This window comes from Cupressus sempervirens, chromosome 6 (genome assembly GCF_028749045.1).
Source record: "Cupressus sempervirens isolate cs-2001-9-10 chromosome 6, ASM2874904v1, whole genome shotgun sequence".
Classification (NCBI taxonomy): domain Eukaryota; kingdom Viridiplantae; phylum Streptophyta; class Pinopsida; order Cupressales; family Cupressaceae; genus Cupressus; species Cupressus sempervirens.
Window position 1 is genome coordinate 265468741 of NC_143123.1, and position 26618 is coordinate 265495358.

Here is a 26618-nt window from a genome sequence, read left to right on the forward strand (position 1 = left end):
AATACATACAACAAAGAATTGATCAAATTAAACACAACGATTTCTTCAATTCGCAATATGATGGTGCTCTGATTTGCCAAATCCGAGCAAAGTATTACAGGCAACAGAATAGACAAAATAGGGTGAGGGTTGAATCCCACCAAAATCACACGAGCCAAATAGGGAAGATCTTTCACTTCCGAAATGACAACAATAGAGGATCCCAACAAGAATTCGCAGTATAGAGAAAATAATCCAAGTTGCATACCTACGACTACCTACAAGCCGTGCTTAAATACCCGTCGGGAAAACTTTCCGAGGGTGTACAAAGATATCCGATGGCTACACTTACCTATGGAAACAAAACTAAAATGGGTCCGAGATATTTTAAATCAATTGGCCCATTAACAAAGATTTGATTAATAAACTATTTTATGACGGGGATATTACAATCCTGCTATCCTAGATTTTGCTTGTCCTCAAGCAAACACAATGTCGGATGCTGTAGAATGTGCTCGCCTTCCCAGGTTGTGTCATCCAACGACAAGTGTTTCTAGTGTACCAAATATTCCTTCACCGTCCAGTTCTGCAGGGACTTCTCACATACTTCAATAATCTCATCTGGTTCCAATATGAGCTTTCCTTCTTCATTGAGTGGCGGAAGGTCAAAAATTGCTATGACATTCTATCCCACAGCTTTCTTCAGGTAGGAAACATGAAAAACATTATGTATATGACTCCCCTTCGGAAGTTCCAACTCATAGGCGACTTCACCAATGCGGCGAACTACACGATAAGGGCCATAAAATCGTGGCTTCAGTTTTTCTTTTCCCTTCTCCTTCAATGAGAATTGTTAGTATGGCTGGAGCCTGAGATAGACCAAGTCTCCCACTTCGAAAATCTCCATTTGGTGTCTGTTGGCATACATCTTTTGCTGATTCTGTGCTCGTAGTAAGTTTTCCTTTAGGCATCTTATGTGCAACTGTCATTGAGACTTGTGTCAATGAAGGAAATGGGTTCGTACCCATATAGCACTTTGAATTGTGTCATCTCAATGGACATGTGGTATGTGGTATTGTAACAATATTCCTGTAGGTGTATCCATTTGACCCACACCCGTTGTTGTGCTGAAACGTAGTTCCAAAAGTATCCTTCAAACCACATGTTCACAATCTCCATTTGTTCATCTGTCTGAGGGTGGTAACTAGTACTTGGTGACAATTCTGTCCCTGCTAACCAAAACAGTTTTGTCTAGAAGATATTGATGAATTGCCCATCCCGATCACTAACAATGTTTCGGGGTAACCCGTGCAAATGAAAGACTTCTCTAAAAAACATATCGGCAACTTGTGTGGCTTGAAAATTTGAGATGATGAAGAAATGTATGTACTTTGTCAGTTTGTTAACCACTGTGAAGATACAATCCTTTCTGTTTACCTTGGGAAGTCCAGTTATGAAATCCATTGAGATACTTTCCCACTTTTGTTTTAAAATTGGCAAAGGTTGCAGTAACCCAGTGGGATATGTTTGGAATTGTTCTACTGGCAGATCGCACACTCTTTTACATATTGCAATACGTCTCATTTAAGGAGTTTCCATGAAAACCTCTCCCTGACATGTCTGTAAGTTTTGAGGAAGCCCGAGTGTCCTGCCAAGGGTGAGTCATGTACCTCCTTCAAGAATTTTATGCTTCATTTTGGATTCTGACACTAAAAATATTCAATTCTTATAGTAAATAATGTCATCCACCACTTTGTATCGATCATCCTGTTAAGTTTCAGGATTTGCACCCTTTACTAAACTGGAAACATTCAGTAACCCTTACTTAACATGGGATTCATTTCACTATGTGAGACTGGATGATGAAACGAAACCTCCGGATTCTAGGCCAGCTCCTATTAGATCCTTCGGTGATAATCTCTAAAACTTAATGAAAACTTGAGGGAAAAGGGGGAAGAAATTACTTAAAACAAACCTAAAACCTAAAGTTTAAACTAAGGAGGTGATACACCAGAAGTTATTATGAAGACCCGAATACACTTGACAGAGAGGATTATATAGCTCTAAGAAATACACATAAAGCACGACTTCCTGTAAAGGCTTGCACAAATGATTTATAATGAGATTTCAATACTGAAACTACAAAAAGGAGGATGAATTAATACCTCACCTTGATTAATTTCACATAAAAACACATATTATAACCTGCAAGAAAACTTACTTTTCTACACAAAGGTGCTGGAATGAGACAGAAAGACAAGGAATAATGAAAACATTCACAAGTTATCCTATCAAACCATTCAAAAATGCACACAAATTTTGCAAAAAGAAAGAAAGCTTAATAATGAACACCCAAAATAACATAATCACCCTTGCTGTCACTTGTGTTGTATCTCCAAAATGAATTACAGACTCAACAAATACAGTCCAGGACTCAGAAGTAGTCACAGAAACTCTATGCATATCATCCAAAACTTTCGTAAAATGAGCCTTCAACTCATACTTATGCACATTTCACCCAACTGCATTTTGAAAGCCATAAATGCTGGGTCGTATTCAGCCCCAAAGGTCAAACTTGAGTCCCTAAAAAGACTTCAAAAAGGTGCACAAAATAGCCCAAAAGGCATGGTTTGATAATATCAACAACTGCCCCCCATAAATGCAGTTATTATCTCTAAGCAGACTCCAACAGTCTCTAAAATGCAATAACTCTCCTGGCCTCAAGGTCTCATCAACACATGACTCAAATTATGACTTTGCGAAATATCTCAAGATACTTCTAATTTTATTTTAAAAGTAAAATAAATATCTTATTCTTATCATTAATATTAAATATTTTGTGATTTAGTTATCTAGTCAATATTGATTAATATCAATTAGATAAATAAATCACAAATTGTTTAATATTTAAATTAATAATATTTATTGTAACCTTTATAATTTATATTTCAATAAGTATTAATTGTATTAATAATGTTATTAAATGATACGTTAAATCACTCAACATTATTAATCCAGTTGATATTTATTGAATTATAAATTATAAAGTTTATAATAAATATAAAAAAAAAAAAAAAAATGGTAAAAATAACAATAAATATTTATTATAGTATTATGAGCATTGTTCTAATATATCAATCGGATCAATAATGTTAATAATATAATTCCATTGATATATTAAAATCACACTCTTAATAATATAATGCATATCCAAAGCATTTATGAGATGATCCTTACTCTAAGGGTTATCCAAATTGTTATCAGACAATTCGTAAAACACTTATCATGCAACCAAAAATTGTGGGAAATAGACAATATCAAATTGAGACAATTCATTGGACATCTGTATTAAAAAAAACATCTGAGATGCACTATGGAGAGATGATGTACTAAGGAATTTGTCTAGACTGGGCATGCAACTGTCAAATGGTTAATGGTGTAATATCTCAAATAACTCACCAATGGCTAACTGTAATGAATGCCAGTGATACAAACAGTATTCAAAAACATTTATTTAATAAATCGGGGTCAGAACAATAATCCAATTAAAATACATGACAGAGTCGATACATAACATTAAGAACCTGGATTTCCATTGTTCACTGTTTGAGTGAGGTTGTCAGGATGGTAATCGATTCAGGTTTTTCCCTCCAATTTCGGTCTATAGCTGGTACCGCCGAATCAGTCATATACTGTTCGTTTTTTGCATGCCGTTCAATATTTCTGGACTGATGCGATTTCCATAATTTGCACCCTCTTTTTAAAAGACAATCCGACCTGCGTCCGCCTAGAATGGGCAAGTGAGATGCGCTAAGTCGTAATATGGGTGACTTACGATTTTTTTAAATTTTATATTCTCCACGCGAGTGTTGAAGGAAACGCCGGAATTGTTAATTAGGAAAAAAATGCTGCTCCAATCCGTATGCTTGCTTGTTCAATCGCCGAGAGAATGCTTGAAAAATGAAAGGAATGAAGCCGCTTGACCTGCCCCTGGTTCGCTCCCCCACAGTCTGCTTTCCTGCCGGCTTAATACGTTTTTTTTTTTAATAACTATCCGAATGCTAAACCTCGTGGGTACTAAGCCGTCTAGGTTCAAGGACGTCCATAAACAATTCATGTACAATTCCGACCAGGTTTGAGGAATTTATAACTATGATTGTGTTTCCCGTTTCCTTCAAAACTCTCCCATTCAGCAATAGTTGATTTCCCCTTCTAACTGATCCTTTAATGATCAACAAGCCACTAGTTTGGCCTGAAGCCACAGATTTCTACCCTGATGAAATGACTGTAATGTCACCTCCGATTTTGCAATAATTCAGGTGATATTCCACACCCTCAAAATTGCTTATCAATGGGAGTTTTCGTTCCCAAAGATAATTTGGGAATTTGCAGACCAAGTGACTACAAATTGCTCCAAGAAGAATAGAAGTCGAATCCACAAACTGCTTGTTTTCAAAAGGGTGCCCCCTGCTCTCTATTTATTCTCTTTTTTGAGAAGTTGCTGGAAGCTTCTAGAACATCTTGTTATAATAACTTATTATAATGTACTTTATTATTAATTAACTTTATAAAATTAAATAAATAACTTTATAAAGTTAAAAGTACAATCTCAATTCGACATTAGAACAAGTAGGCCCCACTTACTGGATTATAACTCTCCGAGAGCAAGAATATAATCATCTGGCAACAGAATGACTCTCTCTCCAAAATCATTTGCCTTCGAGAGTCAATGATAGGCAAATTCCCCCAGTGGAAGTCATGTCGCTAGAAAGGGGACATGACAGTCCGCCCTTCCTGAAATTGCTTGTCCTCAAGCAATCTCAAAGCTGGATGCTGCAAAATTGTTTCATTTTCCCAAGTGGCATCTTCAACTGGTAGATCTTTCCATTTAACCAAATATTCTCTGATTACCCTTCTGCGAAGCTGTTTTTCCCTGCTTTCCAAAATGAATTCCGGCACTAGAATCAATTTCCCTTCATCATCCAAAGGAGGTAATACTGTAGAAGGTACCACATTCTGTCCCAACGCCTTTTTGAGGCGCGACACATGGAACACATTATACACTTTGCTATCTGCTGGAAGCTCAAGCTCATAAGCCAATTCCCCTATTCGTCTGGTGATCTTGAAAGGCCCATAATATCTAGGCTTAAGCTTTTCTGACCCACTTCTTTTAAGAGTAGATTGCCAAAATGGCTGAAGCATGAGGTAGACCATTTCACCAACTTCAAAGCTTCTCTTTGCCCTCTTTTGATCTGCATACTGCTTATACTGATTTTGTGCCCTAGTTATGTTATCTCGGAGAGCATTAATAATGTCCTTACTCTCTTGAATCAAATCCCCAGCGCATGGTACCCAAACATCACCCATTAACAAGTCAATAAAACTCAGTGCATCATACCCATATAATGCTCGGAAAGGTGTCATCTGAATAGACATGTGAAAAGTCATGTTATAGCAATATTCACACAAATAAATCCATCTCACCCATGCCTTCTGCTGATCAGCCACGTAATTTCTCAAGTAGCCTTCTACCCACTTGTTCACTATTTCCGTCTGTCCATCAGTCTGCGGGTGATAACTAGTACTGGGTGTGAGCTCAGTGCCACATAATTGGAACACCTCCCGCCAAAAATGACTCAAGAATCTACTATCCCTGTCACTGACAACTTTGCGGGGTATCCCATGTAACCTGAAAACCTCTCTGAAGAATACCTCAGCTACCTGTACTGTTGTATAAGTAGTGGTGATGGGAAAGAAGTGAGCATATTTCGTTAGTCTATCCACCACCACATAAATGCAATCGCGTCCCTTAGCCTTGGGCAACCCTGTAATGAAATCCATGGATATGCATTCCCACTTTTGATCTGGAATAGGAAGTGGCTATAGGAGTCCTGCTGGGAAGGTGTGTTCTTGCTTATTCTGCTGACAAACAGGACACTCACGGACATACTGCAATACATCTGTCTTGAGTCCTTTCCATGTAAACCGTTCTCGCACCTGTCTATATGTTTTAAAGTACCCAGGATGACCAGCTATGGGTTAATCATGAAGAGCTCGCATAATAGACCACTTCACCTTCGATCCTGGGATTAAAAAGATCCTGCTCTTGTAAATGATCAAGTCATCCACAAGTGAATACCTGGTATCAACAATTGTCCCATCAATTATCCTAGATGCCCAAGAGTCTCTAGCGTATTCTGCAACAATCAAATGCTTCCAATCTTCAGAGATCTCAACCATCGCACTAAGATGTGGCCTGCGTGACAAGGCGTCTGCGACAACATTTTGAGTCCCCTTAATGTATGATATATCAAAGTCATATGCCTGCAACTTACTCACCCATTTCTGCTGTCTATCATTGAGATCTCTTTGTCCAAGGAAATGTCTTAAACTATTGTGGTTAGTTTTTATACAAAACTTACCACCTATTAGATACTGCCTGAATTTAGCTAACGCGTGCATGATAGCTAACATCTCCTTATCGTAAATGCTGAATGATCTTTCTGGCCCACGGAGTTTCCCGCTTTCATATGCAATAGGGTGTTTGTCCTGCATCAGAACAACCCCAATACCATCTCCTGAGGTGTCACACTGAAGTTCAAATGGCTTCGAGAAATCGGGCAATGCTAGTACCGGGCATGAGGTCATGATCTCCTTAAACCTGTCAAAACAAGCCTGTGCCTTTGCTGTCCAAACAAAAGCTCCCTTTTTTAGCAAATCTGTCATAGGAGCTGCATGTCGCGAATATCCACAAACAAATCTGCGATAGAAACCACATAAACCAAGGAATCCTCTCAGCTGGGGCAGGTTCTCAAGAATAGGCCACTCCACAATAGCACGAATCTTATCAGGATCCTCCGTACTCCTCTACTGATAATATGACCTAAGTACAATAACTCGGTCATGCCCAAATCACATTTGGACTCTTTGGCATACAAGGACTCTGCCTGCAAGGTATTCAGTACTGTCTCTAAATGCTCCATATGCTCACGCCATGTCCGACTGTATACCAAGATATCATCAAAGAAAACCAACACAAACTTCCTTAGCTGATGATGGAAGACCTTATTCATGGTGGACTGGAAAGTAGCTGGTGCATTGGTCAACCCGAATGGCATCACTACAAACTCAAAATGCCCACAATGACATCTAAAAGCAGTCTTCTCTATGTCCTGTTCTCTGACTCTAATCTGGTGGTAATCGGATCTCAAGTCTATCTTACTAAAGTAGCATGCCCCATGTAGTTCATCTATCAGCTCATCAATCCGCGGAATGGGATATCTATTCTTAATGGTTTTCTTATTCAGCATTCTATAATCTATGCACATCTGTAATGAACCATCTTTCTTTTTAACCAAAACTACTGAGGAAGCAAAAGGAGACTTACTGGGTCTGATATGTCCCATAGCAAGAAGTTCCTTGATGGTCCTTTCTATTTCATCTTTAAGCCTTTTTGGATGCCTGTATGGAGTAATCATAACTGGTTTAGCACCCTCTTCTAATTTGATGATGTGCTCAATCCCTCTATCAGGTGGTGTACCAGGTGGAATATCGCTGAATACCTTACTATACTTTTCCCTCAATATCTGGATGTCTGGATGATATTCTGTCTTTTGTTGTTCCTCCTTTGTGGGCATGAGAGTACACATGGCTGCCCATTCAATATCATTATGCCTCACCAATCTTTCCAATCGCCCAAGAGAAATGGTTCGGATGTCACTATTCCTGATAGCTCTCAACACATGCTGCTTCCCATCTACCTCAAACTTGATCTCCATGTCCTTGAGGCAGAAAGTGACTTCACCCAATAAACGTAACCATGTCATACCCAAAAAGATATCCAAGTTGCCCATATTGACCACATGGTAATCTGCTTTAAACTCATAATTATTCAAACGTAAGGGCATGTCTCTAACCATTCTATTACACTTAAGAGTGTATCCATCGGCAACTTGTACTTGGAGACCCTCAAACTCCTCTGTCTTAATTCCACGGCGCTCAACCAGTCGTGCATCAATGAAGTTGTGTGTAGCACCTGTATCAACCAATGTGATCACCTTCTGTCCTGCTAGAACACCACGTAACGTAAAAGATCCCTCCTGTTGAATACTAGACAAACGCCCCTGTTGTAAATGTAACTCAATTTCTTCCTTTTGCTCTGAATTTCCTGTTTCTTTCTCAGGTTCTGAACTACTGTGATCATCCTCATTTGCCGTACTGTCAGAATCTAATCCTTCATAATATGCCCACATAACTCTATTGGCCTTTCCCTTAGGTCTCAAAGGACAATCATGGTCCTTTTCATATGGACCTTTGCAATAAAAACATAGTTTCTTCCTGCGCAAGTCGTTTAATGCTTCTGCATCTAGAGGTGTAGTAGATTTTCCTTTGGTTTCGATACTCTTCCCTTTATTTTTATCAAACTTCTTATTGTCTCTAAAAGAAGTAGTACTCTTGGAAGTGAACCTGCTAGCAGGTGCTGTAAGCTCCATACTCTGAGCCTTCCTCATAGCCTCCTAAAGTGTTGGTGGATCAAATGCCTTAATCCACCCCTTGAGAGGTTCAGATAATCCTTCTGTGAATAAGATAACCATCCGTCTCTTAGACACATCTTGTACCATAACCGACAACCTCTGGAATTCATTGATATAACCCTCCAAATTGCCTGACTGTCTCAGCTATGTGAGGTCACAGAAATAAATCTTTGGATCCTTCTTGTCAAAATGCTCAACCAATCTATCCACAAAGTCTTGGTAGGATGTCACCTGGTTGTGCTGCAACGTAACCATCCCGTGTGACCATCAATCATGAGTTGCTCCCTCCAAATGCAAGGTGGCATATCTGATGGCATCTATCTCTGACATAGGTCTCAATGCCAGGAATGTATCCAACTTATGAACCCAAGCCTATGCTGTCATCTGACCACTACCATCGAAAGATGGTAAAGTGAGTTTGCTAACAGCTCGCTGCAACTCACTATCATGACCTCCTCTAGACCTCCTATTCTGACGGATACTCCTCATATGCTCTCTCCTTTGATTCAGATAGCGATCAAAGTTCAATAGTTCACGCACATGTGGTGGTAATGCCTGCCATTTTGCAGTAGCAGCTCTGAGATCATCCTGAAAATCATCCGGCAGATCGTCTTCTCCTATTTCCTGAGCCTCCTCCCTTAGGAAAGTGGGACGAGTAGGCCTATTTGCTGTCCATGATCTGCGCCTAGGAGCACCCTGGGAGCCTGCCACACTTCTATTATCATGATCAGGTGTACCTCTGCCTTGTTCCTGAATCCTGGGCTGAACAACTCTTTCCATTATGGTAGTCAAAGCTTGTAGTGATTGGGCTATTTCTTGCTGACCGGTAGTCATGATTCTGTAAAACTCTCTGGTTTCATCGTCATCAACTTTGGGAAATCTAGGTGGACTCTGTGACTGTCTTCACCCATATCTCTATATTTCTGCTTGCCCTTAAATGTTGCTCTTCTGCGGATATAATATTGGGAATAAGGTTGCATAAGATGTTCTACCCAATAGGATGGCAGGAACACTGCTCTGATACCACTGAGATGATCGTTACTCTAAGGGTTATCCAAATTGTTATCAAACAATTCGTAAAACACTTATCATGCAACCAAAAATTGTGGGAAATAGACAATATCAAACTGAGACAATTCATTAGACATCTGTATTAAAAAAAACATCTGAGATGCACTATGGAGAGATGATGTACTAAGGAATTTGTCTAGACTGGGCATGCAACTATCAAATGGTTAATGGTGTAATATCTCAAATAACTCACCAATGGCTAACTATAACGAATACCAGTGATACAAACAGTATTCAAAAACATTTATTTAATAAATCGGGGTCAGAACAATAATCCAATTAAAATACATGACAGAGTCGATACATAACATTAAGAACCTGGATTTCCATTGTTCGCTGTTTGAGTGAGGTTGTCAGGATGGTAATTGATTCAGGTTTTTCCCTCCAATTTCGGTCTATAGCTGGTATCGCCGAATCAGTCATATATTGTTCGTTTTTTGCATGCCGTTCAATATTTCTGGACTGATGTGATTTCCATAATTTGCACCCTCTTTTTAAAAGACAATCCGACCTGCGTCCGCCTGGAATGGGCAAGTGAGATGCACTAAGTCGTAATATGGGTGACTTACGATTTTTTTAAATTTTATATTCTCCACGCGGGTGCTGAAGGAAACGCCGGAATTGTTAATTAGGAAAAAAACGCTGCTCCAATCCGTATGCTTGCTTGTTCAACCGTTGAGAGAATGCTTGAAAAATGAAAGGAATGAAGCTGCTCGACCTGCCCCTGGTTCGCTCCTCCACAGTCTGCTTTCCTGCTGGCTTAATACGTTTTTTTTTTAATAACTATCCGAATGCTAAACCTGGTGGGTACTAAGCCGTCTAGGTTCAAGGACATCCATAAACAATTCATGTACAATTCCGACCAGGTTTGAGGAATTTATAACTATGATTGTGTTTCCCGTTTCCTTCAAGACTCTCCCATTCAGCAATAGTTGATTTCCCCTTCTAACTGATCCTTTAATGATCAACAAGTCGCCAGTTTGGCCTGAGGCCACAGATTTCTGCCCTGATGAAATGACTGTAATGTCACCTCCGATTTTGCAATAATTCAGGTGATATTCCACACCCTCAAAATTGCTTATCAATGGGAGTTTTTGTTCCCAAAGATAATTTGAGAATTTGCAGACCAAGTGACTACAAATTGCTCCAAGAATAGAAGTCGAATCCACAAACTGCTTGTTTTCAAATGGGTGCCCCCTGCTCTCTATTTATTCTCTTTTTTGAGAAGTTGCTGGAAGCTTCTAGAACATCTTGTTATAATAACTTATTATAATGTACTTTATTATTAATTAACTTTATAAAATTAAATAAATAACTTTATAAAGTTAAAAGTACAATCTCAATTCGACATTAGAACAAGTAGGCCCCACTTACTGGATTATAAGTCTCCGAGAGCAAGAATGTAATCATCTGGCAACAGAATGACTCTCTCCAAAATCATTTGCCTACGAGAGTCAATGATAGGCAAATTCCCCCGGTGGAAGTCATGTCGCTAGAAAGGGGACATGACAATTTATCTTACCTTTAAAATAAAATTAGAGAGATATTTTTGCAAAAAACATAATTAAAGCCAAGCAAAAAATGAGAGGGTCACGGCATGTAATAGAAGACTCTTGAAAAAGAAAATAAAATCCCACAAAAATCGATGGGATTAAAGCTCTAGAAGGCATCAACAAATACCCTAACCATGCCAAAAGCATTTCATTTTACACTTTCATTATTTAGAGAAGGCTCTGTTGCTTCCATGAGAAAAATGAGGGTTTGCTAGAGCCTGTGTGATGACATTCTGTAGCTTGAATCTGGACTTTCTAGGCACTTTTTCCTGTGAACTCACTGCTGTTGGAAGTAAAAGCCATTCATTTCTTCCATTGTCTTTATCTGTTGGGCTGCTATAATAGAAGAAAATGAAAGAAAGGTGATTTGTTGTGCGTTTTCTGCTCCTTTTCTTTCAAATCTGTTCTTTTTCCATTCATTGGCTGCCATAGAAGGAAAAGAGAACAAGTCGCTGAAGCTTTTTGGAGCTTTTGGGGTTCGAATCTGAGCATTTTCTGAGCTTTTTTTGGTTGGTCTTCCATGGTGCCATGACTGGCTTTCCTCTACTGGGTTTGTTATTTTAGCAAAAACGGCTTCATTTGGCATCTCCTTGATGAGATGATTTACCTGATATTGGAGCTATTTCATCATTATCACAACTAGGTTTTATTCTTCAGCTTGTAAGTTGATTTTTTTTACCTTGATTTATGATGGCTCAATATAAGCTTATAGGCTTTTTGACTTTCCTCTTTTTTTTATTTTACCAGGCTGTTAAAGTTAATGAATAGCTTAAAATTCTTTGCTTTCCCTTTGCGTTTCAACACTATTCACATATTTTCTTGCTTCAAATTCAGTTTCCTCATTGTTGTTTTTTGGGTGATGGGTATCTTTCGAAACATACGCATCTGGCTGCTGTGAATAATAAATAACTTAAAAAAAAACAGCTCCTGGCTTTATTTCTGTATTCATGCTCCTTTAACCCCTCTTGAGCGAGGGTGTTTGAGCATTTTCCTCTTCCAGTAGCACTGTTTGCCGATGCTTTTTTTTTTTTCAGATCTGTTCCTTCCTGTAGCATCAAATCTTATTGGTACATGTAGCATATCAAACTGTGGATTCTGAAAATAATGTTTCATTTTTTGGAAATTTTGCCGCAACTTTTCCATTCTGGGTATTTGAAATTCTGATATATCAGTAATAGATCACTGTCTTTTTCTTTTCTTTCCCAATTTGAATAATCTCTTCCTTTTCACTTTACTATTGATATTCATATCTCTGGTTTAAATAACATCCATTTTTCTGTAATTTCACTTTCCAGCCCTTTTATATACAATGATCATGTACCTGTTGTAGTTTCATTCATTTTTCTTTTAATCAGCAGTTGTTATTGCAAGCTTTTTACTATTACTGATGAATGACAAAATTCTTGTATCTCAATGAATGCTACAAAAAACCTTTGGTCTACCCATTTTGGAATACTATAGCTGGATACTTTCCATATGATTGTTCATTTGTATCATGTTGCAGTTGGCATTTTCAATGACAAGGCTTCAAAGAATGTAGATTCCAAATAATGTTACCAGAATTTGATGTGCTCACCATTAGCTCAACACCATGTCACAATGCACATACTTGTCATTATCCCTCTTTCGTTGTTTGATTTCTTCAAGTTTTAAAAAACAGCCCTAGTCCTTTTATAGTCCCTCCCTGTTGGAATGCTGATACCTTGTTCTATGTTTATATCTTGAAGAAAAAGGTTTCAAACTAATTTAGTTCGTCCCTTTGATGCTTCGTTGCCTATGAACAATACCTTGACATCTTAATTAGGATGGCATGCCCCTTGTATTTTATCCTGAAGACATGACCATTTATTTGCTTTGCTGCTATTGTCTTTGTAGGAGCCTTCATGTATGGAACAATTCAGCGAGGAATTTATTGCCTTTGCCACTCTCTTTGTACACTGTTAATAAGACTAGAGACAAGAATTGATATGCTTATTCAATCTTAGATGTTAAAGTTCGTGACACTCATACTGAAATGCATAGTAAAATGATGATAAGCTTCATTTTGCCCATTTGTTTATTGCACATGTTCATAAACAACTTGATAGATTGCAGATGCTTCCAAATGGATTTATTGCTTGGGTTTTGGAGAATCTTTCAGGGTCATTGCACCATATAGTCTTAATTCTTTTTTTTCGGGAATCCAAAGCTTCATAATACAGATTCGTTAGTCTGTTCATCTTTTCTTTCCCTGTTTTATATATCAAATATTGCTGTTTTTCTGTAATCTTTTATATCTTGTGGCATACCCTATGATGTTCGAGCACGGGCTCGTGACACTCACAAATGATTTTATTTCTTTCAGCACTAAATGCCAATATCACTGCTTATTTTTCTTTCATGATGAAATACATTGACAGATAATGTATAGGAATAGAGATATATGGTCATTGCTTAGATCCCTCGGGATCTAACATCAGTTTTTTCCTCTTCTTTGCAGCTGTTGGAGAGCGTGGAGCTTGAAGCTGGACAAGTACGACAGGGAGAAAATCATAACCAGTCAAAGCAACAGGCAATGACTGGTTATCTCTACTCTATTTCTTTCATTTATATATATCTGTTTGTGTATTTCTTGGTGAAAGAAACCTAGTAGTTATACTCACGGCTTGTGTGAGATCTTCTCTATTCAGCACATTAACGCTTTCATACTTTTAAAAAAAAAAAATTGTACATATCAGTGATGATCTATACAATGAACATTGTATCTCTTTTGCTCATGATTTCATTTATGATTGCAAAAATGATGGAATATAAATGAATAGAAAAAGTATGCTTTCCTTCTACATGTTACTTGGAGTAAAAATTTTAGCATGTGTAAAATTTTTTGGTAACACATCCTAGGTATTGCCATCCATTAGCTCATAGGAAAATGTGTTTTTGGAATATTCTACCAACAAATGTGCTTTCTAGTTAGCTGAAATCTGGGTTAGTAAGTAGATGGCAAGTTTCTCGGACAAAGCACATGCAACCACATTGTTCTTTCCTTTCACACATTCAATGTCAAAATCAAAAGCTTGAACCTTGCTTAACCATTTTTGTTGCATTTCGTTCAAGTCTCATTGCTCTAGAAAATATCTCAGACTATTGTAATCTGTATGAATGACAAACTTGGCACCCACCAGATACTGCCGAAACTTGGTTAGTGCTTGTACGATGGTCAACATCTCTTTGTCATAAATAGAATATAAGCGTTTTGTTTGCATGAGTTTCTTGTTCTCATAGGTTATGAGGTGTCTATCTTGCATCAGTACCATGCCAATGCCCTCTTCGGATGCGTCACACTCCAGAATGAACGGTTGAGTGAAATCAGGTAATGCAAGTACGAGACAAGTACTCATTACCTCTTTTAGCTTATCAAAGTGAGTTGCAACTTTTCATTCCACTGCAAAGAACCCTTCCTTGTTAGATTCGTTAAGGGTGCGCTAAGTTGAGAGAATCCTTTTACGAACCTCTTGTAATAACTGCATAGTCCAAAAAATCCTTGCAATTCCGTGAGTGATTTTGGGGCAGGCCAATTAAGGATAGCCTGAATCTTCTTCTGATGAACTTGAACTCCATATTTACTGATAGCATGCCCTAGGTAAAATATTTCTATCATACCGAATTCACACTTGGATTGCTTGGTGAACAAAGACTGATCCTTCATGATCCTTAGCACTTCATCCAGATGCTTCAGGTGCTCTTCCCATGTCCTATAAATAAGAATATCATCAAAAAATACTAGTAAGTACTTACGCAATTGTTTGTTGAAGATGCGATTCATGCATGATTGGAATACAGCAGGTGCATTCGTTGATCCGAACAGCATGACTAGGAACTCATAATGCCTGTAGTGACAATGAAAGGCCATCTTTCCCACGTCTTCTGCCCTCATGTTGTAATGGACACCCAAGAATGCCCAAAAGCTAAATCAACTACTGAAATTATATTAATTCTAAAAATGTTGCAATCAAGTACAAAGAGATGTATTCCAAAGGCCAAACCCTAAGGGAATGACGTCTAGAATGTTACAACAGAAAATGAATGTCCTCTATTGCCAAAAAAGGAGTGTGATTCACACATCCAAACTCTTATCAAATGCAAGTCATAATCATCCGATGATTAGCAATGAAACTTTCAGCCCTATTTATCCTTTTCTTCATCCTTCTGGAAGGAACTAAACATTAATTAATTGCAAGAGCTAGAAGCTTCTTCCTTCCAATAATTAATGCATACCCTAGAAATTCCTCCCTAGCAATAATTAATTAAATCACGAGAGGCTTCCGTCCTTCCAATAATTAATACATACCCTAGAAGCTTTTAATACAAAGTCACCTTTTAATTTTTAATTGAATGACTTTAATTTTTCTTATCCTCCACTTGGATTTTGGAGATCATGAAGGCCAAAAGATGGGATCATTACAATGGATCTGATGGTATTTGGAACGAAAATCAATTTTGAAAAATAGACTGTGCAATGTAATTCATCCAGCAACTCATCTATCCTTGGAATGGTATATCTATTCTTTATTGTTCTTTTGTTCAACGCACGGTAGTCCACACACATGCTCATCATCCCGTCCTTTTTGACCAATACCACTAATGACGTGAGGGGGCTAGAACTAGGACGGATCCATCCTTTCTCCAATAGTTCCTAAATTGTCTTTTCGATCTCATCTTTGAATTTTTGGGGATGATGGTAGGGTGTGGTTATGACCGGTTTGGCTCCTACTTCCAACTCGATAGTATGTTCAAACACTTAATGATGCGGTATGCCAGGAGGAATCTTTATAAAAACTTTATCATGTTCACTCAAAATATTTTGGAGATCATCATCCTGGGGAGGTGTCTGCTGCCCTTTTATAGGTTCTGCCAAGACAAAACAATGTGCAGCCCAAGCAATGTCATCATGCTGGAAATTTGCCTCCATCTGATGTGCAGAAACTTCCTTCGGACCCTCATTTGCCATTCCGCAGAGAACAACCTTCTTTCCGTCGACAACAAAAGTGAAGTCCATCCTTTTGAAGCTTTGAGTGTATCCATCAAGTGTCTTCATCCACTGTACGCCCAAAATAAACTCCATATCATCAAGGTCCACTGTGAAGAATTCCTCAGTCACCATGTGATTCGCCATTTTGATACTTAGCTGAAGAACAAGGTGTGTGCAGGGTAGAAGAGTCCCTTCAACAATCTTGACCTAAAATCCTACGTGCATCTCCGTAGGTAGACCTCTTCATTTCACCAGAGAGAGTTTATGAAGTTAAGAGTAGCTCCGCTATGGAGCATCACCATAACCCTTTGTCCTTGAAGGATACCCTGTATACGGAACACTGTACACCTCGGGCTACTAGCTAGGGCAATAGTTCCTCCGTGCTGTACCAATGCTGCAAATCTTTCCGTACAATTCAAACCATTTTGGCATACTTGTGGGGTTGGTTGTCTTCGATGGGTATATCTTATTGTTCGTCCTCATCATCGGACACGACCTTAATTTAGTGAATCTTTCCTTTCTCGAGGCATCTGTGCCCAAGTTACCATGGTCCCTCATAATTGAAACATAGTTTCTTCCTTTGGAGCTCCTATTTGGTAGCTTCGTCCAATGACGACTTCCTCGACGAAGGTTGATTATCTTTGTCCCTCAGAAAGATGAGTGGTTTGGAGTGTGAGCAACCCCGAGAGGATGATGTTGATGATGATGCCATACTCCGTGCCTTCTTAATGGCTTCCGATAGGGTGGCAGGATTGAACCCTTTTACCCAACCTTTTAGTGGTTCTATTAGTCCGTCTATGAAGAGCACTATCTGTCTTCTTTTATAAATGTTTGTGACCAAAACAAAGAGTTTCTGGAATTTTGCAATGTACCAGTCAACCGATCTAGTTTGCCTCAGCTGTGCCAAATCTTTGAAATTGAGTTTCAGATCTTTACCATCAAATTGATTTATCAATCTCTCAGTGAATTCTGCATAGGTGTTTATTTGATCATGCCCCAGTGTGATGGTGTCGTGATGCCACCATTCATGCACAACTCCCTCCAAGTGTAATGCCACAAATTTAATTGCTTCTTCTTCTGACATAGGATTAAGTTGGAAGTATCGGCCTTCATTACCCACCCTTGAGCAGATATGGATCTAGATCCGTCAAATGGAGACAAATTTACTTTACTGAACTTTCCCCTGAGATCATCATTAAAATATTCTTTGTTTCTGCCTCTCGAATATCTCATTCTCAGATCTGCATAATCTTTGTAGGATATATCTTCCTCCAAATTCACATTCTTCCAATTTTCTCTTAGCTGTTCTTGCATTTCTTCAAAGGTCGGCTGCTTCCCTCCAGGTGGTGCCTCCGTTTGTGGGGGAAAAGAGGACATAGAAGGCTGAGAGCATGTTGGTTGAGGGTTTTCTTTACTCGACACTGAGTCCACGCTGTGACCATTTTGTTCTCCGGATATTTTATTATTTGCCAACTTCTTGAGTCTCTTCCATGAGTTGCTGAGTATCATTGATCTGTGCCTGATTCCTCATAAGTTTTTTTAGTAGCGCCATAAGTTTGACAACTATGGGTTTCGATTCAGCAGCCATTATATCAACGAAATGGGTTCTTCTTCTTCTCTTTCAGCTATAAACTCTCATTCATTATCCAAAGGTTAGCAAGATCGAAGCTTTGATACCACCGTAATGTTCCAGACTAATTATTTTCCGTCTATTGCATAAAAAAATGGCGATGGGGAGTAGATGGAAGTGGCTGTACAACCTAAAAGACCACACGGGAGTCAGGATACCGTACAGTTGAACTGGCAAGTATATGCAAGGGACCGTACGGTGAGGAGTGAGGAAGAAGTACGGTCAACTGAAGCCGTATGATGTAGCATGGGGGAGGGGTAATTTGATGGCTGTACGGATGTGTTCAATAGGCCATATGGTAAGAATGTTTCATGGTCGTACAATCCACAAGCAAACAAGTCATACAATAGTAATGATGCAGGGCCATACGATACACAAAGCAGACCGTACGGTAGCTTGGAAAGGAATGCCTGAAGGGAAGGGCCATACAGTGATACAACGAGTTGAGGGCAAATAGAGAAGGGTGGATGAATGGTGTAACAACAAAGAGTTTAAATGAAGATAAACAAAGAGATTGAATTGCCTAATTCATACAACAGAGAATTGATCAAATTAAACATAATGATTTCTTCAATTTGCAATATGATGGTGCTCCAATTTGCTAGATCCGAGCAAAGTATTACAGGCAACAGAATAGACGAAATAGGGTGAGGGTTGAATACCATTGAAATTGCATGAGCCAAATAGGGAAGATCTTTCACTTTCAAAATAGTGACAATAGAGAATCCCAACGGGAATTCGCAGTAAGAGAAAATAATTCAAATTGCATACCTACAATTACCTACAAGCCGTGCTTAAATGCTCGTTGGGAAAACTTTCCGAGGGTGTACAAAGATAGCTGATGGCTACACTTACCTATAAAAACAAACTAAAATGGGTCTGAGATATTTTAAATCAATCTACCTATTAACAAAGATTGATTAATAAACTATTTTATGACGGGGATATTACATCCTAAATAGTGATTATCTAAAACCTAGATTGTATGTGGGAAAAGGGATGAGAGGTGAATGAAAATAATAGATACTAAACCTAAATGAGGTGATCCACCAATGACTTGTATGCAACTTCAATTTAATTAACACTAATTACCCAAGATATAAATGATTCACAACACCTAGACAAATATGCAACTACAAAAGTGATTCTATGCAAGGACTCGAAATCTTTTGCTTTGAAAGGAAAACATAGGTTTTACCAATTTTCTGCAAAAAAAAAAGGACACAAACAAAGACTTGCAATTACAAGTATCGAGATTCTAATATGCAATAAGGAATATATCTTCAATGAAGGACAAACACAACATAAAAACAAAAAACCCACAATAGTGCACAAGAATCAAAGAGAACTATTAAATCTATACAATCAATGTTGAAAAATCTCTACTACAAAGTGCTCTTACAACCAACTCAAAATTTGCAACGTGCAAAAAACTGAACTTGAAAGAAGATTCTTCATAATGAGGTGAATGTACAATAAATAGAGCTCAAAAACCGTGATTCGGATGTCAAAAATATGTATGGAAAAAATGAGTCAAAACTAATCCAAACTGTGAAGAAACCCTTGAAAACTGTCCTCAACCACTTATCCCACTAAGCTAACTAAAAAAATGCCTTTATCTCCTCAAAATCATGCACAAAACCCTAGGTCGGAGCTCAAAACCAACCCAAAAACATGACATGTCAAAGTGCTAAAAAAATGCAAAATATGCATAAAAGAGGCTGCCAAAGTGAACTGCATGCAAAAATGACCTTAACTGCTAAAAACCATGCCAAAAATAGCACTAAAATGCTCTCAAACCATGTCTTGACCAATTACACATGTAAACATGTCCAAGAAGACTTTGAAAATGCCAAAAATAGCCCCATAATCGACTCCAAAATTATTAGTCTGATCTGTGAGTCCAAAAATAGCCACTGAACTCCTTACCCTCACATTTAGGCATTCAAAAAAATGCAACTCCTCTCAACCTTTCGTTGACTTAACCATTAATTTTAATTCAATTCCCCTTTGCATTTTAATATTTATTATTAATTAGCTGACTTATAATATATCAACTAAATTAATAATAATTACAACTTGTTATGATAATGCAAAGGTCTATTTGATTAAAACAATAACATAGGCTTAAAAAAAATAAGTCCTACATTATCACTTTACAAAATTACATCTCTCATATGAAAGGAGAACTTGCAGACCCAAAAATTTATCCAATTTGTTTGAGGGGTTATCAAAAAGGAAAAAATAATCATTTCCATCATTTCGAATTGGAAGGGTGAGAAAACAAAATAGGGTTGAAACCCTAGCCGATATGGAGAATTGGATGTTTTCTACCCTGCTATTTTGTGGTTGCTTGAATGCTATGACTGGTTGGATACCGTGAGCCATTTCCTTCACGAGTTTTCTTTGCTTGCCGTGAGCTCTATTTTGTTGGGTATTAGACTGGTGTGATCTTCATTTTTCATGGCTTTGTTTTTGCGGTTCAATAGCAACCGTGGTCTTTTTCTCCATGTTGGCTCTTTTTTGCTGTAAGTGCTGAGGGTCTTCTTTAGCTGCGAGTACCTTTTACTGTTCTGGGTTTCTCCATCTCCATTTTGTGCCATATTTCTTTGCTATTTCATGCCATAGCTGTAAGCATTATGATAGGCTGTTGTCTTTCATTTCGTGGCTTTGTTCTGGTTTATTATTTGATGCTGATTACATATTTCCAACTTTGCCGTATTGTAAATTTCAACAATCTTATTCCTTACAACAATAACTCAATTCCTCTTTTGATTCTTGGCAACAAATAACAAATACAGATTTTAAACCATATCTAAATGTGATTTTTGTCTTCCTGAACCTTTATCTCCTTCCCCGATCAACATCTTTAGTAAGAAAACAAGGGAAATAGATCAGTCTTCTTAGTTCTTTTTATGATTTTTTTTTTTATTGATCTCCTTCAATGATGCCTACTGTTTTAATCTCCAATAGTGGCAAGCAATCATATGTTTCTCTTTTCTGACTTTTTCACAGGCTTTTTGCTTCTATTTATATAGCTCTCGAACTTCCTTTGGACAGAGAAACTTTGTAAATCTGCTCCCAAGATCTCCATTCTTGTCTACAACAAACATTCTTCACACCAAACGTTGTCAATATCTACTCAATTGCCTTTTCTAAACATCATCCATTCATGATAGATTGTTGACCCTACTGAGGAGTAGGACAACCTTAAATCCACCTTTGAGGAAGAGGTGCTTCTTGCATATTTTCAAGAGGAAATGGTGTTATATAAACAGATTGTCCATGTTGACCAAACAACATCTGTTGTAGATACAATTGCCCATTTTGGTGGATATAAGCTGATGCAAAGTGCATTGGAGGTGCCTATGAATTATACACAATGGGCTGGTGTGCATTGACAGATTTTTATTGTCTAATCATTTCCACCTTTTTTAGACTATATGCCCGAGAGCCTTTTCATTATTAATAATTGGGCATCAACTTTGTAACCTCTTTGATATTCCCAGGCTTTATTCTTTTATTAACGATGTACATGTTACTACTGATATATTTGAAATGCTGAAAGTCTCTCCCTCCATACCTTTGTTGATCATTGTAACTATCATAACCACAAGTTGAGAAATTTGAATTTAAATGCTTTGTTTACTTACTGCTTACATACTGAAAACTTTATCTCTTGTGTTGTGAAGATGCTTTTTAAGTTTTCATGAATAGCTATGAATGCTGAATAGACCCTATGTTTGGTGTGCATATTGTATCAGTGCTTGCTTGCTGATGGAAAATATACCTCTTCATGATGCTTTATCTATTCCTTTGTAGCTTTCACTTTTCAGCACGCTTGTTGATTCATTGCTGCAACCTGATGTTTTCAGCCCTATTATTACTACTTATAGCATTCACTCTACAGTTAAAAAATCTTTCTGTGGGTTTATAATCATCCTTTCTGATGTAAAACTGAAACTTAAATTGCTGCATTAGAATCTGAGCAAAAGGTTTCAAATCAAAGTGACTTGTCCCTTTATATTTAATGAAATAAACCTTACTTTTCTGTTATGAATCAACCATCAAATTTAATTCAATCTATTATAATCCGCTTTTCCCTTTTAACTAAAAAACTTTATTTCTGATTGGGCACTTGTAGACTTCTAATCCATCCATGATTCAACTGAAAGGTTTCATACTTGTAATTTATGTATGTCCCTTTGACAATCTCCTTGTGTCTTCAGTCTTTTACTATAGTTCAACCAGAAGGTCCCATACCTATAATTCATGTATGCCTCTTCAACAATCTCCCCGTGTCTTTAGTCTTTGTCTCTACATGATTTGACTAGAAGGTTTCACACTAGTAATTTATGCATGCCCCTTCAATAGTCTCCTTAGTCTTTCAGTCTTCGCCTCTACATAATTCAATCGAAAGGCTTCATGCGTATAACTTATGTATGATCCTTCAACAACCTCAAACTTCATACCTATATCTGAACATGAAACAAACTTATTAGCATAGAACCTGCTTTGTTTTCAGATATTTCTCTTGCCTTTGCATCTTTTAATGCTGTTATCTGAATAATCATGTTGTAGGAACACTCAGTAGTGTAGAGATAATTGGAATGGTTCCCATTGCTCAGTTCATATGAACTGACTCCCTCCTTTATATTTTGTAGGGGTATTGAAAGATGGAGACACAGACTCAAATCTTCTTCAAAATTCAGATCAACGACCTTCCATTCGGGCAATGGAGACTTTTCCCCTTATCTCTCTAGTACTTTTCTGTTTGTGCAATGTGTTTATTTAGATATTGTATTATGAGTTACCATGACTTGTGTGTTTGAATGCATTGTATCAAGTACTGTCTAAAATTTGAACATTTTGTACTTTATAAAACAATTCTGAAATATATTTCAGTAGAAGTGTACTATTTTGGTACTTGTATGTAATTTGAATAAAAATGATTAATTTCTCCTATTTTTTGATATTTGTACTTCACATTCTGCATCCAAACCATTCTATAATATGTATGATTAGCAACTTAAAACACATAGCGCAATATATAAGCAAGCTTAACATAGTAATTCAGGAGGTAGGGTAAATTGGTAACAGTCCTATCCAAGAGATTAGTGCTTAAGAAATTTAAAAAACTACAAATTGACAAAAACAATTTTTAATATCTTTTATGGTCCAAGTTCAAGATATAAAAATCTATATTTTTAGGAATATCTACTATAGCCATTCAAGTCTCTAAATGGAACTAAAATGACACACCTGCCAGACACATTTGCCAGAAGTAGACAAGGCAATTATATTTCCATTCACCATGCTACAAATCACTGGCAGCCATCATCAAAACATTACCATGTTATTGCATCTTAATTAAAGCATGTAACTATAAGAACACATGTAACATTCAATACAACACATTTACTTTTCATATTAAATACATGTATTTATTTGACTAATAAGAATATTACTATGATCCAACTTCAAAGTACTAAAATAAAAGTAAACTTTTACAAATTTTAATAAATGAAACAAATACCATAACCGGTGCAAGAATCCACAGCCAATGATCCAAAAATTGGAGCTTGACATTCATACAACCATGAAATATTGACTGAAATTCCCTGTTTAATCAACACAATAATAAGCATGCTAACCACAATGACACATTGACAATAAAACAATTTTCTATGCAAGTGAAAATAAATGAAAATACAATTCTAATTTCTTTCTTTTGATGGTAGAAAATAAATGAATAAGAAATCAGCTACCCTATTATGCATTTGATATTTTCAAGTGTTTTAGCTCACGGGAATTTCATGAATCAGTTTGCATGCAACCTTTCAAATTGAGTTTACTGATTTATCTTTGTGATTTAGCAATCGCTTGGTTTATAAATAAGAGAATAAGACTAATCATGCAATTTGGAATGATATTTGAACAATCACAACTTTCCATATTTTTGAGTGCACAAGATATTTTTCTAGAACTCATTAAAGTCAAATATTTTATTCTCAAAACATAGGTAACAGCAATAACAATGTCATTTGCAGACCTGGTAAAAATTGTAAGAATCCAATATTCAGATTGGCAACTATGATTCGCACACCAGGAGACTAAGACATAAACGCAGGCTGCAAAATGGGTTCCCAGCAGATCTGGAAGTGTCTAAGCTCCACAATTTTCAACCCAGCAAACTCCATTGACTATGGCATCCTGATTTCTAACTCCAGCCCTCTTCTTCCTTACTGAACAACTATTTTCCTTGCTGGAATAATGTGCAGACATGTCTGTGGTCGTTCTCAACCATTCAAATGATGAACGCTGTCACTTGGATATAAATCACACCCTATGTAGAATGGTCACTGGTTGTCCCCAATACTGCTGCAAACTTGTGTGACAATGCACACACTCTCAGAAATATCAAACACAGGTATGCAAGGTAGGATCACTGCCCAGAATCAGATTGAAGAAATAACTCAATCCACTATACAACATAAGTGAATTGGAATGCCAATTCAGCTTCAGAACTCAGATTCAATTGCTTTACAACAGCATCAATTGATGCACAATTCAAGAGGAATTGTTAGAATCTGAAAAGATTAATTACCCAGAAAACTAGTGCAAAGAATAAATATCTAAACTATGAATGCAAATGATACAAAATGAAAATAGCAACACAGAGTTAGTCTCCAAGAGAGTAATGCAAATGCTAGAAGCAAAATAGCATGAAGAGGATGCAAAAATAAGAGATGCAAATACAAGCCAGTTAGCATGCTTATATAGGCTAGAAAGAGGGAGGAGGTGGCAACACCAACCAATGAGGAGCAACCATCTATCGGACTAAAGATAGCAAAGTATCTTCCCAAGATAGCTAATGGATGCTCACATGTAGGAAGGTGACACCTCACAACCATTCACCTAATAAGACATGCTTTATTAACCTAAGCGAGATTATTAAAAGTGTAGGAAAAACCTAGCAAAATAGAAAAAATAAAAAACTAAACTAACACCCCCCGACAAGTGAAGCTTAGGTGGATGTAGAAATGGGTTCCGACAAGTCAAGCTTGATGAGGTACCCATGTACATAAGATTTCCCAAAAGAGAGAGAAAAGAGACCCCCCAAAAAAAAAAGTTAGGACTCCAAGTGAGAGGAAGAGGCCCCCCCAAAAGATGAAGCATCCCGCACCCCCAGCAAAGCTCCCAAATGAAGGAACTTGCTCTCAGTGAAGGGTTTGGTGAAGATATCAGCAACTTGCTCAGAAATCGAACAATAGCGAAGGTCAATGACATGACCATGGATGAGCTCCTGGATGTAGTGCATGTGGACCTCTATGTGTTTGGTCCGCCTATGATGAACCAGATTCTGTGAGATCTGAATGGCACTCTGGTTGTCACAAAATATGACTGATGGCCGTCTAATTTGGATACCAAATTCAGTGAGAAGATGTTGAAGCCAAATGGCCTCAATGGCGGCATTTACAGCCCCTCGATACTCAGCCTCAGTAGAAGATAGAGCAATAGTAGACTACTTTTTGCTCGACCAACAAACATGACCTGACCCAAGTGAGAAGCTATACCCTGAAGTAGACTTGCGATCCTCAGAATCACCTGCCCAATCTGAATTTGTGTAGCCCACCAAATCAAGCTCAATACCTACTGCATAGTGAATCCCACAACTATGAGAACTCTGAATGTAGTGAAGGATCCGCTTGGCTGCTTTCCAGTGCAACTCATGGGGCTCCTGCATGAATCGAGAGACCATGCCTACAACATAGGAGATGTCAGGTCTCGTATGAGTTAGATAAATGAGACTCCCAACAAGTTGGTGGTACAAAGTGCCATCAACAAGTGGAGAAGAACATTGAGCCTCAAGTTTGACTCCAGAAAGGAAGGGAGTCAGAGCAGGCTTACATTCAGCCATATGAAACCTCGAGAGTAAATCTAGAGCATACTTGGATTGTGTGACGGTGATCCCAGAAGGAGATTGAAGGATCTAAATCCCGAGAAAGTAATGCAACAAGCCCAAGTCAGTCATCAAAAAACTATCCTAAAGGGCCACTTTGACAGCCTTAATGGTGGGTGAAGAACTTCTTGTGATCAACAAGTCATCAACATACAAAACCAAAAATAGAAGTGAATCACCCTGTTGCAAAATGTAGACATTAGGATCAGAATGGCATCGACTAAACCTAACTGATAGAAGGAAGGAGTCCATCTTGGCATACCAAGTCCGAAGAGCCTGTTTGAGGCCATAGAGAGACTTCCAAAGACGGCACACAAGTGAAGAATCCTGAAGGAAGCCTTGTGGCTGCTCCATGTAGATCTCCTCATGAAGGTCACCATGAAGAAAAGCACTCTTCACATCCATCTAATGTACTTCCCAATGATTAGCTGCAGCAATGGCAAGAACAATTCGAATGGAATTCATTCGAGCAATTGGCGCAAATGTCTCAAAGTAGTCAATCCTAGGAAGCTGGGAGAATCCTTTGGTGACCAAGCGAGCCTTGTGTTTGTCAACTGACCCATCTGCTGCAAATTTTGTCCGATAGATCCACTTACATCGAACAAGTTTTCTTCCTTTAGGAAGAGGGACAAGATCCCAAGTGTGGTTCCTCATCAAGGAACTATACTCTTCCTACATAGCTGCATCCCACTTAGGAATACCAGAAGCCTCGTGAAAGGACTGTGGATCTGAGGCAGTAGCAATGAAGACATGTGGCATATCCTGGAATTATGAACGAGTTCGCCTGTGTCTGATGGATCCCCAACCTAATCACCTGCAGACTGCAAGGTCTGTCTAGCCCAAAGTGGACAGGAAGATGGAGAATCTGGAGGGGAATCAT

The 26618-nt window shown here is 37.9% G+C and overlaps 1 protein-coding gene across 3 annotated transcripts in view; it reads right to left on the reverse strand.

Moving 5' to 3' along the window:
* Positions 1 to 26618, reverse strand: part of LOC149552253 (AMP-dependent synthetase and ligase family protein) — a 329479-nt gene that overhangs the window by 54882 nt on the left and 247979 nt on the right. For 2 of the 3 annotated variants that reach the window (XM_089787778.1, XM_089787779.1), the window contains exons 12-13: positions 23312 to 23396; positions 23038 to 23102 (exon numbers count right to left, since the gene is read on the reverse strand). In XM_089787778.1, the coding sequence (XP_089643904.1) occupies positions 23038 to 23102; positions 23312 to 23396 (150 nt within the window). The remainder of the gene's footprint in view (positions 1 to 23037; positions 23103 to 23311; positions 23397 to 26618) is intronic. The other variant, XR_016352887.1, reaches the window with a different exon arrangement.